This window comes from Aquarana catesbeiana, linkage group LG02 (genome assembly GCF_042186555.1).
Source record: "Aquarana catesbeiana isolate 2022-GZ linkage group LG02, ASM4218655v1, whole genome shotgun sequence".
NCBI lineage: Eukaryota > Metazoa > Chordata > Amphibia > Anura > Ranidae > Aquarana > Aquarana catesbeiana.
In genome coordinates this window covers 227,544,621-227,561,681 of record NC_133325.1, presented here as the reverse complement: position 1 = coordinate 227,561,681, position 17,061 = coordinate 227,544,621, and the positions used below count along the sequence as shown (strand labels likewise).

The window sequence follows — 17,061 nt, the reverse complement described above, 5'->3', positions numbered from 1 at the left end:
AAAAGCTGATAAATGGCACTTCCTGGTTACCATGCGATGGGCTGTGATTGGACACAGCTGATCACATGGTAAAGCGCCTACGTCATAGATCAGAGATGCGGTGTGTCAGAGCGACATACCACATCACTGTTCACTGTGCTGTGTGCCCTCCCATGGGCACGTGCTACCAGCTTATCCTGCTGGACGTCATATGACGCCCAGTCAGGATAATACAACCACTTTCCAACCCTCATTCTGATATATGTGGGAAATGGTTAAAATCTGTAATTACCAAAGAGATTTTAATCATGCATTTAGTATAGCTACTGTAAAGGCTGTCTCGCATTGGGGTTGATTTACTAAAACTGGAGAGTGCAAAATCTGGTGCATCTGTGCATTGTAGCCAATCAGCTTCTATCTTCTTCAATTAAGCTTTGACAAATATAATATATAAATATAACCTGGAAGCTACCTGCTTTCTATGCAGAGCTGCACTTGATTTACTAAAGCTGGAAAATGCAAACTCATTTCCATTATGTATTTTTCTGACTACTGTGTGTCCTACAAAAATGGGTCTAAAAGTGTATGTTGAACCAAATGGCTAAATTCACATACTGGGAACAAAGGTGTTGCGGGGTTTGGGCTGTAACTGCCTACGTTTTTTTTTTTTATAATGTCTTTGCCAGTCATTGACTGAACCTGAACTAAAGAAAATACACGATTCACCACACTCACAAGCTTTGTACACAACTCTGACAGTGTACATATGGCTAATTTACTAATTAAATTGCTAAGTACCTAATGTTCCAGCATCCAAATGAATGTCTGCTAAGTAATAGTATGTGTAGAAAAAAGTATATTTTCATAATGTATTTGGGGCTACCTTACATCTGTTTGCTATTTAGTATTTGACTTTTTGAACGTCACTGTACAATGTGTACCGATATCAATGAAGATGACTGCAACAAAATACTAAAAGTAAAAAATGGCAATAGTACATGCTTTACAGAAGTATTACAGTGCTTACATTTTTTGCACATGACAAGTATGCTTGCACAGTTTCAAAATCTACAGCCTGGGGATTCATGTTTTGATGATAATTATCCATTCTTAAGTTGCCTTTTTTGTCCAAAGGGCATGATGTACTGTATTTCCTTTTAGTAAATTAGGCCCAGTGGGGGAGATTCACTAAAACTGGATTGTGCAAAATATGGTACAGCTTTGCATAGAAACCAATCAGCTGCCAAGTTTTATTGTCAAAGCTGAATTGAACAAGCTTAAGTTAGAAGCTGATTGGCTACCATCTGCATCTGATTGTGCATAAGTGCAGTGGTTAAAATGTTTATTACAGGCACAATGGGACTAAAAACACTTACAAGAGAGTAAGAGGTAATAGGCATACAATTATCAGTTCTCATGCGGATCGCTGTAATCCTTGTCTGTCTTGGGAGCTGTCAGAGTCCTGGTGACGTGGATTAGCGAGGAGATGAAGATGGGATGAGGCGGCCCGGGTTTTGGAACCAAGCTGGAATGCATGCAGCCAATGTAACATCAGGTGAAGGTAGTAGGTGGTAACACATTTCAGAGCATGTACGGCTTCTTCCTCAGACCCGTGCATGCTCCAAAACGCGTTACCGCCCACCATCTTAACCTGATGTTACGTTGGCTGCATGCGTTCCAGCTTGGTTCCAGAACCCAGGCCACCTCATCGCATCTTCACCTCCTCGCTAATCCACATCACTAGTGAATCTGACAGCTGCAGGATGGCTCTCTCTCCCAGACAGATGAGGATTACAGCGATGCACATGAGGACTAATCATTATATGCCTATGACCTCTTACTCTCTTGTAAGTGTGTTTAATCCTATTGTACCTGTAATAAATCTTTTAACCACTGCACTTAGAGGCGCACTTCTCTTTCCTTTATGACCCTCCAGAGCTGCTTCTTCTCTACAACGTGCTGCCTTCAGTGCCATCTCTCCACTGCTACTAATGACTGGATACCCAGCCTCACCAGAGCATCTCTCCCTCTTTTCTGCACCTGATTGTGCATGCTGCAGTTTTAGTAAATCACCCTCAGTGTGTTATATGCTCCATGTATAAGGCCTAAATGTGCATTTACTGTAAAACATGTGCTATTAATATTAGAACCAAATGACATATGTACAATAAATACTGAACTCCTTAATTAGTTACATAAAATATTTAGCAAAAGGAATATAAAGTAACTGACTATTTTGCAGGTTTATAATTTTTAATTAACTCTATTGCAAATAAGTTTCATTTTATCTGCAATACACATTTCTTGGAAATTGATTTCAAATCTCTTTGTCAGTTTTTCCTGCCTAGTGAATGAAATGTCACCACAATAGTAAGTGGGTGAAAATCTCTCTAATGAAGCCTCAAAAAAATCCCAAAAAAACAGTTTTGAAATTACACTTTAGACTTAAGTGCTAATTCTTCAGCAAAGTATTTCATAACAACCATTTATACTCTTTCAGTGGCCTGATGTCAGCAAAGCAAATTTTGGTTTGGTTTCTAAGGGGTACTGCACTTAAAGTGGAACTTAACTGTACTGTATTTTTTTTTTAATATTTAAGGTTAGTTTACTCATCCATCCATGTCTCCATGTGCTTTATTTTGTTGAGAAATCCCTTTGAAAAACACCCCATAGCATTTCTAGCTGTGGCCATCTTGAGTAAGGGCAGATGATTCATGTGGAGACCATGCTTTTTCTGAGTGAGATATGTGGTATATGTTAAGGTACATGTGCTTGGCCAAGTATTTTATGTTTTGACTTCTTTAACAGATCAAGTTGTCCTAAAAAAGTGATGGTTTAAAGGTTTTGCCCATTTAACACTGACAGGGGTAAATACAATCATATTCAAAAAGAAAAAATTCTGTTGCTGTAACTGCTTAAATTTTTTTTTCTTTTGGAGTTTGGCTTTAATTGGCTAGCCCAGTGCTTCTAAATGTGCTAGTGAATGTAGTACTACTCTCTCCACAGGTGGACAATGCTGCTGTCCAAGGGTAGCTCTGATTCTTCTCCACAGAGAGGAGACACCCTAAGACAAGAAGTGTGTTATTGGCCAGATCACCATGTGAAACATACACCACACCAAACACATTGTTGGAATTCAGTGGTTTAATTTCTCTATAGAGCTTGTTCACAGTTGAACTTGATTCATGTTTGACTGCATGTTTTTCTGTGTTTTTATTTTTACTTTATACAGTAGAAATAAATATATATATCGCTCTACTTGGTAACAAAAAATGAGAAGCAGCAGCTCAAAATAAGTGGGATATACACAAATCAAATAATATTATAAAACGTGAGTAGTGCTAAAAATCAGTAGACAAACATATAAATTGATATATATGTAAACAAACGACCCTAAAGGATTCAAAAATAGCATATGTGAAGCACAATATAAGTCCTAAAAAACAAAAAAAAAACAAAAAGGGTGGTAAAAATAAGTCCAAACAGTGAAAATGTGAGTAATGGGTAATAAGTCCAGATAGAAGGGAGGAAAAAGTTCAACCAAAGATGTACGGATAAAAAGTAATTCAATCACATAACACCAGCATGTGAGGGGATCCTCACATGCTGGCAAGCTTTAGCAAGCTTGTACAGCAACCTGATGGTCAAATGCTGGAAACGTCACACCACGGCTTTCAATGAAGGACCAGGACTCAAACAAGGCAGCTCAATCCAACCCGACATTCAATAGGCAGGACCCAGAAATATAATAAAACAACGGCTCTCCATAGTGTAAAATTGTTGAAACAAAGATTTAATATATTTAAAAATTGCACTTACATGTGGAACAGAGATAAAAGCATATAAAAGTACTGCAGCCGGCCGGCTAATAGACACCCGTTCAGGACGAGGTATGGGATATACTGCGATGACGTCAGCGCGTCAACCATCCGACGTACGTTTCGTCTCACGAAGACATCGTCGTTTATACAGTATGTGTGCTAGAGAGCCATTATAGTGTATACATTTTTATTTTTAGCTTAAGATAGAGTAGGTAAAGATTAGGGATGAGAGAATCTACCTGGGTTTGGTTCACAAACAGCTCTGTGAATCTTCCTCCAAGTTCACAAACTTTGTGGTGAAACCTTTTGATGTCTATGGAAAAAGGGGGTGAATCTTGTTATTCAATTGTGGTCATTTGTAGGGTTAATAACCAAGCTATTGCCAAAATATGGGAAACTTGAAAATTTGAAAAATAAATAGGAAGCCAGACGCTACAAAAACAAATAAGTAAATAAAAATATCTTCCTACTGTATCCCGTTAAGTAGATCCACTCTATTTTGTACTGGCGTCAGAAGGAGAGGAGGGTAAATTTTTCAATAGGTTCACCTTTTCCAATGACAACTGTCTAGCAAAGAAATTCCTCTCCCTTTGTAGAAATTTCCTCTCACTTTCTTTTGCATCTGGGTCAGGAATATGGATGAGTTTGATGTTCGGGTTGAACATAGGTTTGACTCGAATATCGGGTGTTCGCCCGTTCGAAGAACAGCAAACATTATGGGGCGTTCGCGGCAAATTTGACTGCTGCAGAACACCCCATAATTCACTGCGAGATCGCAGTGCATTTCTGTATGATGATTGGCCAAAGCATGCACCTGAACTGCATGCTTTGGCCAATCACAGTGCCCCTTGCTAAGAGAGCCATAATTGGCCAAAGGTAGGGTGCCTTTGGCTGATAATGGCTCAGGGGGAATAAGTCCATGCCCCATACTATATAAGGCAGCTTACACAGCGACCCTGTGTAGTGTTGTTGGTGTGGACAGAGAGATAGCTTGAGTTACATTAAGCAGGAAGGTAATTCAGTTAGTGGCAGTGTTTTTGATATATATATATATATATATATATATATATATATATATATATATAAAGGCAGTCTAATATATATATATATATATATATATATATATATATATATATATATATATATATATACTCTGCATTTAGCATAGCCTATAAATTCAGTGATTCAGTGTTTACTCTATATCCAGTCAGTGCAGGCAGTGTGTATATATATATATAAATATATATGTATATATATATATATATATATATATATATATATATATATATATATATATATATATATATATTCTGTTGTGTACTGTATCTAATACAGTGTGTACAGTTTCTACAACACTTCTTGTGGTGTACACAGTACACATACACAATACAGTGCAGCTATAGTACAGTTTCTACTAGACATGTGCACACTGAAATATTTTGTTTCGGAATTTCGTTTTTGTCTGAAAAATACATTTATTTAGTTACTCCCAAAATTCGTTTTTATGCATTCGTCCGAAAATCCAAAATAATTAAGGTCAAATCTATCAATGAAGGCTTATGGTGTCTGTCGAATGTTCTAAGAAGAGCTAAACTTTTCGATGCCGCAATCGTACATTTCCGGTCGAATGTTCCGCCTACAAGCTATAGTAGAATTCTAATGTTGTATGACACTAGTAATAATTATATTTATTAATTATTATTACTAGTCAATCAACATTAGAATTCTTCTATAGCCTATGGGGGGAGCATCTGACCATAAATGTCCGCTCGCGGCGACTGCTTCGTCAAATCTTCATGTCGAATCTTTTCTCTCTATGTCGAATAATCTTGGACTAATAGAGTTAGGTTACGCACATTCGACTTTTTTTGCTATTGTCTCTATAATGTCAAATGTTTTCTCTCTATGTCGAATCTTTTCTCTCGATGTCGAATAATCTTAGACTAATAGAGTTAGGTTAGGCACATTCAACCTTTTTTGCGATTGTCTCTATAATGTTGAATCTTTTCTCTCTATGGCGAATCTTTTCTCTCTATGTAGAATAAAATTGGACTAATAGAGTTAAGGTTAGGCACATTCGACCACAGGTTTGATTGACACAGATTTCTATTGTCAGCGTCATGTCAAATCTCCTATCTATATTAAACTGTTTTCGCAACAAAAATGAAAATAAAGCATTTGTTTATGTCGGATCTTTCGGTTTTCGTATTCTGCACGTTCGTTATCGTTTATTAAAACGAAAATACCCGAAATTCGGATGAAAATGCATTCGGACAAAAACGAATGAACATGTCTAGTTTCTACTACCTTTCTGGTGGTGTACACAGTATCAAATACAGTGTGTACAGTTTCTACAACACTTCTGGTGGTGTACACAGTACACAATACAGTCCACCCTTAGTACAGTTGCTAATACTTTTCTGGTGGTGTACACAGTATCTAAGACAGTGTGTACAGTTTCTACTACACTTCTGGTGGTGTACACAGTACACAATACAGTGCAGTTGTAGTACAGTTGCTACTACAGTGCAGGCGGTATACGCAGTATCTAATACAGTGTGTACAGTTTCTACTACACTTCTGGTGCTGTACACAGTACACAATACAGTGCAGCTGTAGTACAGTTTCTACTACTTTTCTGGTGGTGTACACAGTATTTAATACAGTGTGTACAGTTTCTACTACACTTCTGGTGGTGTACACAGTTTAAAATACAGTGCAGCCGTAGTACAGTTGCTAATACAGTGCACGCGGTGTACACAGTATCTAATACAGTGTGTACAGTTTCTATTACACTTCTGGTGGTGTAAACAGTATCTAATACAGTGTAGCGTGGTGTTGTAAAACAAAATATACATCATGTCCGGAAGGCCACCAAAGAGAAGCAGACACTCACAGGCCACTAAAAGAGGGCAAGCAGCCTCTGTGTCTACAGTCAACAGTGCTGGTCATGGACATGGTGCATCCATTGCAGGTGGCCGTTGGGCATGCTTGTCCTTTTCTTCTGCTGCTGGCCGTGTTATTGAGCCAGAACATGCAGAAGAGTTAGTGGAGTGGATAACAAAGCCATCCTCCTCCTCCTTATCCTCTGTCACGCAGGCTCAGAGTCATTTGCCTTCCAACGCAGCTGCCAAAGCAGCCTATTCCACCTGCTCCTTGTCCACAGTCACTCCTTCCCTAGCCCCATCATCATGCATAGAGGTGTCCCCAGAATTATTCAACCACAGTGTCGGGTATATGCTGCTGGAGGATGTGCAGCGATTTAAAGGCTCCGATGTTGGTTCCCAGGTTGAGGAAGGGCGTAATATGAGCCTAGAGAGAGGGGGTGCCCAAGAAGGACAGGAAACTGGCAGTCATGTTCCCCCAGCTGCAGCATACTGCCAAGTTTGCTCCAGTGACGAGGAGGGAGGGGATGATGAGGTCACTGACTGTACTTGGGTGCCTGAGAGAAGAGAGGAGGAGGAGGCGGCACAACTCCAACGAGTCAGGATGTCCTCTAGGGGACAGCTTAAGGGCAGCCACTCTATTGCATCACACCGCAGAGCTCTGCAGGTGCAGGGTGCTGCTGATGCTTTTAACTTTTAACTGACTTTTAAAAGTTCCTTGGTGTGAGTATTTTTTGACATGTGTGCAGCAGATCACACCGTTGCTGTTTGCAACCTATGTCTGAAGTGGATCAAGCATGGCCAGAACAGCAGCCACTTGGGCAACACATTCTTGACCAGATGTATGACGACCTGCCATGCAGTTCGTTGGCAACAGCACTTGAAAGACCCACATCAAAGAAAATGCAGGCTTCTGCTTGCTCCTCATCTGGGATCTCCAACCTCTCAAAAACCTGAAGGTATAACAATAGGTGTGCTAAGTACTTGCAGCCAATCTGCTAGCAGTACACCACCATCTAATTTTAGCAGGCAAATTTTCCTAACCCAGTTGCTGAACCTTAAAAAGAAATTCAGTCCCAGCCATCCACATGCTCAGCGTCTAAATGCTAGCTTGGCCAAATTGCTGTCTTTTCAGCTGGTAGACTCTACCCCCTTTTGTGAATTTGTGGAATGTGCGGTACCTAAGTAGCAGGTTCCAAAACGCCATTTCTTTTCATGGAAGGCCATTCCGGCTCTCTACCAGTATGTGGAAGGCAATGTTTTGGCCTCATTGGACAGGGCGGTCAGCAGGGTGGTGCATATTACCGCTGACTCATGGTCCAGCAGGCATGGGCAGAGATATTACCTTTCCTTCATGGCGCACTGGGTAACTCTGCTGGCAGCTGGGAAGGATGCAGAACAGGGTTAAGCATTGTTGGAGCTTGTTCCGCCACCACGCCTCCAAAATGCTATTGGTGATTCTCCAACAGCTCTCTCATCCACCCCTCCACTTCTTCTTTCTCTATGGCCTCTTCTGCAGATTTGTCCTCTGTACCAGTGATGCTCCGTAAGCATTCAAGGGCTACACAAGCAGTCAGATAAAAAGAGGCCATGCGGTGCTTGAGTTGGTCTGCTTAGGGGACAGGAGCCACACTGGGACAGAGATTCTGTCAGCTCTGCAGAAGCAGGCTCAGAGGTGGTTGACGCCATGCCAGCTTCAGCCAGGAATTCTTGTATGTGACAATGCCACCAACCTTCTCTCTGCCCTCCGATAGGGACACTTGACCCATGTTCAAAGTTTGGCACACGTCCTGAATTTGGTGGTGCAGCGGTTCTTGAGCAGGTACCCAGGCTTACAGGATCTCCTGAGGCAGGCCAGAAAAGCCTGTGGTCATTTCTGCTGGTCATACAATGCCAGTGTTCGGCTGGCTGACATTCAAAGGGAATGCAATCTGATCTCCAACCGCCTCATTTGTGACATGCCCACCAGGTGGAACTCAACATTGACAATGCTGCAGCAGCTGTACACGCAGCAGAGAGCCATTAATGAGTACCTGTGTGAGTATGGCAACAGGACAGGGTCAGGGGAGCTTGGCTTCTTTTCGCCACACCAGTGGCTACTCATCAATGATGCATGCACTGTCCTGTCACCATTTTAGGAGGCCACAAGGATGGTGATCAGTGACACTGTACCTCTAGTCTTCATGTTGGAGCACACGCTTCATGGAATAATGGACAGGGCACTTGAGGCAGAAAAGCGGGAGTAAGAGGAGGACTTCCTTACCTCTCAAGGCCCCCTTTATCCAGATAGCATTCCTGCGGACCCACCAAACACACAGGAAGAAGAGGAGGAGGATTGTGTCAGCATGGATGTAGAGGATAACACTCAGCAGCAGTCTTCAAGGGATAGTTTTCAGTCCCCAGAAACCCAAGGAGTTGTACGTGGCTGAGAGGAGGTAGTTACGGATCATGTGATCCTTAGTGACCCAAAGGACTAATGCCTCTGCAAATTTATGCTGCATTGCCTCCCTGATTCTGCAAAGCCTGGGAAAGGACCCTAGGATTTGTGGTATCAAGGATCATTACTGGCTGGCAACCCTTCTTGATCCACATTACAATGGTAAAGTTGCAGAACTCATCCTGCCTCCACAGAGAGAGCAGAGGAAAGGATCTTCAGGAGGCCTTGAAGAAAGGTTTGTGTAACACATTTCCAGACCCTGGGAGATTACCATTTCCTGGTGCTGGACAACGAGTTGCTGAAGCTTCATTCAGTCAGAGGAAGAGCGGTAGAGAAGGTGGCCGGCTGACCAATGCCTTTAAACTATTTTTCAGTCCTCAGCGCCAAGGTCTGATCAGTTCAAGCAACCAGCATCTGCATTACATGGTGCAGGAATATCTAGGGGCAAGAGCAGACTTGGAGACATTTCCAACAGAGCATCCACTGGGTTACTGGATCTTGAAGATGGACCACTGGCCAGAACTTGCTCAATATGCAATTGAGCTACTGGCCTGTCCTGCATCCAGTGTTCTTTCTGAACGCACATTCAATGCTGCTAGAGGGTTTGTAACAAATCAGAGTGCACCTGTCCACAGACTCCATTGATAGGCTCACATTCATAAAAATGGATCAGTCTTGGATCAGCAGTTATCAAGCACCTGAAGCTCCTGATGCTATCAAGCACCTGATGCTGATGTAACTGATTGGATTTTCTGTGGATGTGGAATCCCTTGAAGACTGATTATGCTGACTATCCTATTCCTCCTCAATCTTGATGATGCTACCTTCCAATAATATTTTTGGTTTAGGGCACCACCACAACCACCCAAGGCCCAATGTTTCTGCCCCAGTTTAACAGTGGCATGTAATTACAATTCTTGATATAATATTTCATAGCAAGGCCCATTCCTGTGCCCAACAAGTGTAACTGTGAGGGCTTACAGTGTTCTGGTACCACCACCAACACCATCAAAGACGCAATTTTTGTGCCCCTTTTTAACAGGGGCATGTAATTACAATTTTTGATATAGTATTTCACAGCAGGGCCCATTCCTGTGCTCACCAAGAGTATCTGTGAGGGCTTACAGTGTTCTGGTACCACCTACACCTAAGGCCCAATTTTCTGCAGGGTATATAGGGCAGGCCGTATAGTATATATACTTCTGTTCAGAGTATATAGTGCCTGGTGGCCTGGGGGACCTGGGGGACCCCCATGCCATTTTTTTTAAACTTGGGTGTGGGTTCCCCTTAATATCCATACCAGACCCAAAGGGATTGGTAATGCACTAGGGGGAAATGTTTTTTCAATGATTTTCATCTATATTGCTGGGACCCAACAATTCATTACAGCCATGAGTAGTTTTAAATGACATTTTTTCCTTTAGAAATGTCATTTTGCTGTGGTATTGTTTTAAATACAGGAAAAATTTACTACTTTACAAGCCCACTAAAGACACCCCGCAGGCACGATATTTAATGGAATATTTCATTTTTATTGTTTCACTTCAAGCATTATTAAAATCACTGCTCCTGAAAAAATGTCCCCTGGGGCAGGACCCAGGTCCCCAAACACTTTTTATGGCAATAACTTGCACATAAGCCTTTAAAATTAGCACTTTCGATTTTTCACGTTCATGTCCCATAGCAGTGGCAGCTGGTGCTCAAAATTTTGGGGGGGCACAAACAAAGTGAAAAATAATGAAACCCCTCATAAATTGCAGCCACTTGTGCCCATCAGATGCAGCCACTTGTGCCCATCATATGCAGCCACCTGTGTCCATCAAATGCAGCCATCTGTGCCCATCAAATGCAGCCACTTGTGCCATCATATGCTGCCACTTGTGTCCATCAAATGCAGCCACTTGTGCCCATCATATGCAGCCACTTGTGCCCATCATATGCAGCCACCTGTGCCCATCAAATGCAACCATTGTGCCCATCAAATGAAGCCACTTGTGCCCATCAAATCCAGCCACCTGTGCCCATCAATTGCAGCCACCTGTGCCCATCAAATGCAGCCACCTGTGCCCATCATATGCAGACTCTTGCCAATCAAATGCAGCCACTTGTGCCCATCAAATGCAGCCACTTGTGCCAATCATATGCAGCCACTTGCCCATCAAATGTAGTCACTGAGCCCACAGACCCCCCACTCGCGGGGTTTGCAGCTCTGGCAGCATCATCCCCACCCCCCCTGCAGCTCTGGCACCCCCCCGCACGAGGATCGTGGCTCTGGCACCCCCCGCGCATGGATTGTGGCTCTTGAACTCCCCCTCGCGGCTCTGACAGATCCGAGGGGACTTACACAGCACTCTCTGCAGCAGATCCTCTCAGAGAGGTGGTGACCTCCGCTCCAGCGCAAGTTTCCTCGCTCCTCTTCCTAAGCACCAGGCATTCAACAGGGTGGCCTGGCACTTTGGCCAATCAGGAAGCAGGTCTGATGTCCTGCCTCCTGATTGGCAGGGAGGAAGGTTAGTGTGAAAATAGCTAAAATTAATTTGCTATGGTCACACAATTGGGTGGGATCAGGGCGCACTCTCTGTGCCCCGAGCCCACCGTTTTGAAGCCTATTAGACCCTCTGGCTCTAATCAGGTGCTTCAAAAAATACCACCCCCTCCCACCCTTGCCATAGGAATCCATGAGTCTGGTGTTCTCAAAGGGGCCGGGCACATGGATGGTGGGGCAGCGCCCGTGCGCCCACAGTGCATGGGCCACCACTGTCCCATAGACTTTAACCACTTCAATACAGGGCACTTATACACCTTCCTGCCCAGACCAATTTTCAGCTTTCAGCGCTGTCACAGTTTGAATGACAATTGCGCGGTCATCCAACACTGTACCCAAAATTTTTATCATTTTGTTCCCACAAATAGAGCTTTCTTTTGGTGGTATTTGATCACCTCTGCAATTTTTATTTTTTGCTAAATAAATAAAAAAAGACCGAAATTTTTTTTTAAAAATAAAAGTTTTGCTTTTGTTTCTGTTAAAAAATTTTGTAAATAAGTAAGTTTTCTCTTTCACTGATGGGCACTGATAAGGTGGCACTAACAGGCACTGATAATGTGGCACAGATGAGGTGGCACCAATGAGCGGGCACTGACGGGCACTGACAATGGGCAGTGATATGCGGCACTGATGGGTGGCACTGATATGCAGCACTGATGGGCATTGATATGCGGCACTGGTGGGCACTGATGGGCATTGATAGGCAACACTGATGGGCACTGAAAGGCTGCAAAGATGGGTTCTTATAGGCAGCACTGCTGGGCACTGATGTGCACTGATAGGCGGCACTTCTGGGCACTGATGGGCACTGATACATGGCACTGATGGGCACTGATACGTGGCACTGAACTGATGGGCATCCCTGGTGGCACTGGCAGTGGTAGGCATTGTGAGTGGGCACTGATTGTCAGCTGCCTGGGCACTGATTGGCAGCTGCCTGGGGACAGAATAGTATTTCCCTGGGGGTCTAGGGGGCATACCTGGTGGTCCAGTGCGGATGTCTTTCCTGGTGGTCCTGGGCGGCTTCCCTGGTGGTCCTGGGCGGCTTCCCTGGTGGTCCTGGGTCGGATCTGAGGTGGGGCTGTGCTGATAAACAATCAGCACAGACCCCCCCCTGTCAGGAGAGCAGCCGATTGGCTCTCCTCTACTCGCGTCTGTCAGACGCGTGTGATCATGTGGTAAAGAGTCTCCGTCAGAGACTCTTTACCTAGATCAGTGTTGCGGGGTGTCAGTCTGACACAACGAACCCCCGGGGGCACGCAGTGGCTCAATATCCTGCAGACGTCATATGACGCCCAGCCAGGGTATTGAAACCACTTTGCCGCCGTCATCCTGCTATATGGCGGGCGGCAAGTGGTTAATGGTGTTCTCGTGTTCACACAAATTTTTTGCCTGTTTGCATGTTCTGCTGCGAACCAAACTGGGGGGTATTCAGCTTATCTCTAGTCAGGAAGGTAATGAAATTAATTCCGGACACAAAATTAGGACACAAGCAGCAAAAATAACCCCAATCAAGGTTTTATCTGTACCTACGCTAATCTAAAACTAACAAAAATACCTAAACATACACTTTAACCTCCCTGGCGGTATTCCCGAGTCTGGCTCGGGGTGGATTTTTCATACCAAAAGCGGTATCCCCGAGCCAGACTCGGGCTTGCATCGCAGGATCCAGGAAGAGTTTACTTACCTTGTCCCCTGGTTCCTGCGATGTCTCTCCGCTGTGATCGGCGAGCCGCTGTGTCTCGCTCGATTCACAGTGCCGAGCTCCATTCCCTGCGAGCGTTGCGACGCACGGGGACGGAGTTCGGTGGTAAATTCAAAAGTGAAACACACAGTACAGATACAGTATACTGTAATCTTACAGATTACAGTACTGTATCAAATAATGACACATCCCCTTTGTCCCTAGTGGTCTGCCCAGTGTCCTGCATGCAGTTTTATATATATAAAACTGTTCTTTCTGCCAGGAAACTGGAGATTGTCCATAGCAACCAAAACTGTCTCTTTACATCAAAAGTGGTTTTAGACCAGCTAGAAAAAAGCGATAATAAATTATAATCACTTGCAGAATTGAGCGATAGTGATTTGTGAGGAGATCCGTCATCAAACACTAAAAGTAACAAAAGCTACAATTCTGCAACTGAGCAAATTTCAGTGTTTTTGATTTGATTACATTATTATATAATTTTTATTATTATTATATTATTATTTGTTATAATTATTTATAGTTATTTATTATATTATAATTTTTTATTTCGTTTTTCAAACCCGGGATGTCTACTAGACTCTTGTTTGGACAGATTTAAGTGAACTATTCCTAAGAATTACAGGCCTACAATATAAAATGCCAAATTTCTGTGCAAAATAATGGTACCGCTTTCAGCACCTAAAATCTGAAATAATCATACCGCCAGGGAGGTTAAGAATGAATACCAAGCACCACAAACCACATTAAATAGCTGCTCTACCATTGCAATGGTGTGTGTTAAAATGTGGGTTTCACTGCATCTTTTTGAATGCTATGTGTTGTGAATGAACTCTTAATTGAGTTATATATATGAAGAGCTAAGAAGCTTATTTTTAAGTTTGTTTCTTTAGTGAACCTGAAAAAAAATCTACAAATTGGCAATAAAAAAATATGCACTTTAAATGAATAGGTACATTACATATATCTACTGTTTTTCATAATATTTACATTATTCATTGTTTTAAATTTGTATGTATAATAGTAGTGACCCATTTTTTAAATCTTTTTTTATCTTTTCCCACAGATGGACTGCTTGGGCCTAGAGGATTAGGAGAAGCTACAGAAATGTGTACTCAAGAATGTTTGGTATTGGGCCACTCAGATAACTGCTGGATGCCCCCAAGTCTTGGTCCATACCAGCAACCAAAGTCTCCTCTTTCTACATTTGCACCTCAGAAAGATTGGCTGAAAAAGGACAAGTTGGTCAATGGACACACACTAACAAAAACCTGGAAAGAAGATAGCAACAAAAACCAGTTCAATGATCAAAACCAATTTGGGAGTACTGATGGACACTTCACAAGTGGGAATCATATGAGTGACATTCCTTTGGCTAATTTAAAATCCTACAAGCCAGTCTCAGGTGCTCTGGATAGCCCAAAGGAGCAGCAACTATAACAAGTTTTTGGACTAATCATTTTAGCCAAACTAGATTTGCTATCATTGTGTGTTCAGAGCTTCATATACTGAGTAGACCTCTAGAACTATGTGACATATTACAAAAAATATGCATACTTTTGTGTTGGCACCATTGAACATGTGGTGTTCTACTACATGTGAATGAACATATTTCTAGATTTGTTATTTTTGGTGAACAGAGTTTAAAACTCTGCTAAATGTTTTTTTTTTTTTACTTTTTTTTTTTACCCTGGACTGCTGCTACCAATTGTAGGAGGCATATTATGGTAATGAAAAAGGGATAGGAAGAATACAGAATTCAATGTGGATTGTTGTAGTTGAAATGCATATCAAATTAGATGAATTGTGCTCTTGTTATTGTCAATCTGTGCTGGAACAGTAATACTTGAGATCATAATTTAAAACAAACCAGCTAAATCTTTCAAGATGAAACCTATTGTGCTATTAATAATGTTAGTGGACACTTGTATATCATTCAGAGATCAGATACCTGTACATAGAAACAAGTTACTAACAACTTTGTGTACTTATAAAAGAAAAATATCACTTATATACTGTAGCATACTTTTGTGTCAAGGTTGCATTCTACAGTATTATTTTATGTTGTTTTTCCAATTGTTAAGTGTTTCAATGTTTTCTGTCTAACATATAACAACTTGAAACACTTGTGTTAAACTATTGAAGATCATGTTTTAAAGTGGTAGGAAAGTCTGTGGGCATTTGGCAAATAAACTGTTCTCTAAATGTTATATTTTGAAATATGAAAATGTTATTTATTCCATATGATACTCTAGATAATATATCAAACTCTAAAATGATTTTCTTAAATACAGAGGCAATACATATATTACCCATGATACAAACGTATTTTAGCCTTTCAAAATAGAATAACCCTAATATTATGCAATTGAATTCATTTATGAAAACAGTTTATATTGCCAAATTGGCCACTTTTGTAGCTAGCGTGCTGTAATAACACAAGTGTTTTTCTTAGATCATAGCCACAAAATAATAAATGTGTTGTGACTCCATAGTGAAACAGGGCATTCTTTTAGTAGGCCAGTTGGTGGGAGTAGATAGTTATCAGTTTTTGTTGTTGAATAATGTTTGTTAACATCAATGGCTAATGCCTGGCAAGAATAAATATCATTTCACTGTTTAGCCAAAAAGTGAATTCTGATGTTCATAGAATCTCAGTTGCACGTAGACATAAATTGGGACATACTATCAAGGTTTTAGTTAAGGCATGACAGACAATTAAAGCAAATAAGTAGCATGCAAAATTCCTTACAAAAAATATCCTATGCCACAGTTAAACATCTATGAAAAGTTTGTTAATCAGATGTTTTTTTTTCTTCAAAAAATATATTTTTTTGTGTATACCAACTCACAATTTTATCCACAGTATAGGCGTGGAAAGGGGGTGCATTGCTTTTTTGCAGTAATTTGTCAGTTTGTGAGGGGTGTTTGATGAATATGACAGAATACGTATCTAACCAGTTATTCTTGTTACTGCTTTGCCAATTCAACGTTATTTACAGTTATTAAGCACTTGCAATAAATGTTTTAAAATGTATGCTGTTTTGAATCATTTCTTATAATATTATCAAACTGTGTTTGTTCATATTTATTGAAAGTTTAATAAGCAGCATGCTATAGTCCAAAAAAATAGAATTTTGATAAAACAATATTGGACAATATCTAAAGAGAACAAGGTTAATTATAGTGGCAACTTTCTCTAACAAAAGAGAATGCCCTTTCTGGAGAACCAGCATGTAGGCATATATTCTAATTAACAATAAATAAATGAGACACCTCTGTTAAAAGACCTTAAGGTCTAGACCTTGAGAACATGAAACAAAGTAGAGCTTTTCAGTAATCAAGTAATAGCTAAATTTAATTTAAAAAAAATCAATGCAAGTATAGCTTTAAGATGCTAGCCGCCCAATACCTGCAGCTTTAAAAGGAATAGATGACAGTTGAGCTGTGTCTGAGATGTTCCAGCTATCACTTCTAATATTGTAGGACAAACAGTATATGAACTGGCTCTAGGTTTTTATCTAAAACTTATCCAAGTACTTATACTTATATCCAATTGTAAATTCAATCTCATGTAACATGTCCCTGTCAGATAAGAACAGTCACATTATTACACAATAATCGTTTACATGCAATATATATATTTATTATCAGTTTAAGCTCTTTGTTCCATGTGATATTTACTATCA

General features: G+C 41.1%; 1 protein-coding gene across 1 annotated transcript in view; it reads left to right on the top strand.

Annotated features, from left to right (window-relative positions):
• The window catches only part of LOC141129859 (protocadherin-9-like), a 2,335,577-nt gene extending 2,319,211 nt beyond the window's left edge, over positions 1–16,366 (top strand). The window contains exon 4 of the mRNA XM_073617912.1: positions 14,439–16,366. Within this exon, the coding sequence (XP_073474013.1) occupies positions 14,439–14,812 (374 nt within the window). The 3' untranslated portion in view covers positions 14,813–16,366. The remainder of the gene's footprint in view (positions 1–14,438) is intronic.
• The last annotated feature ends 695 nt before the right edge of the window (positions 16,367–17,061 follow it).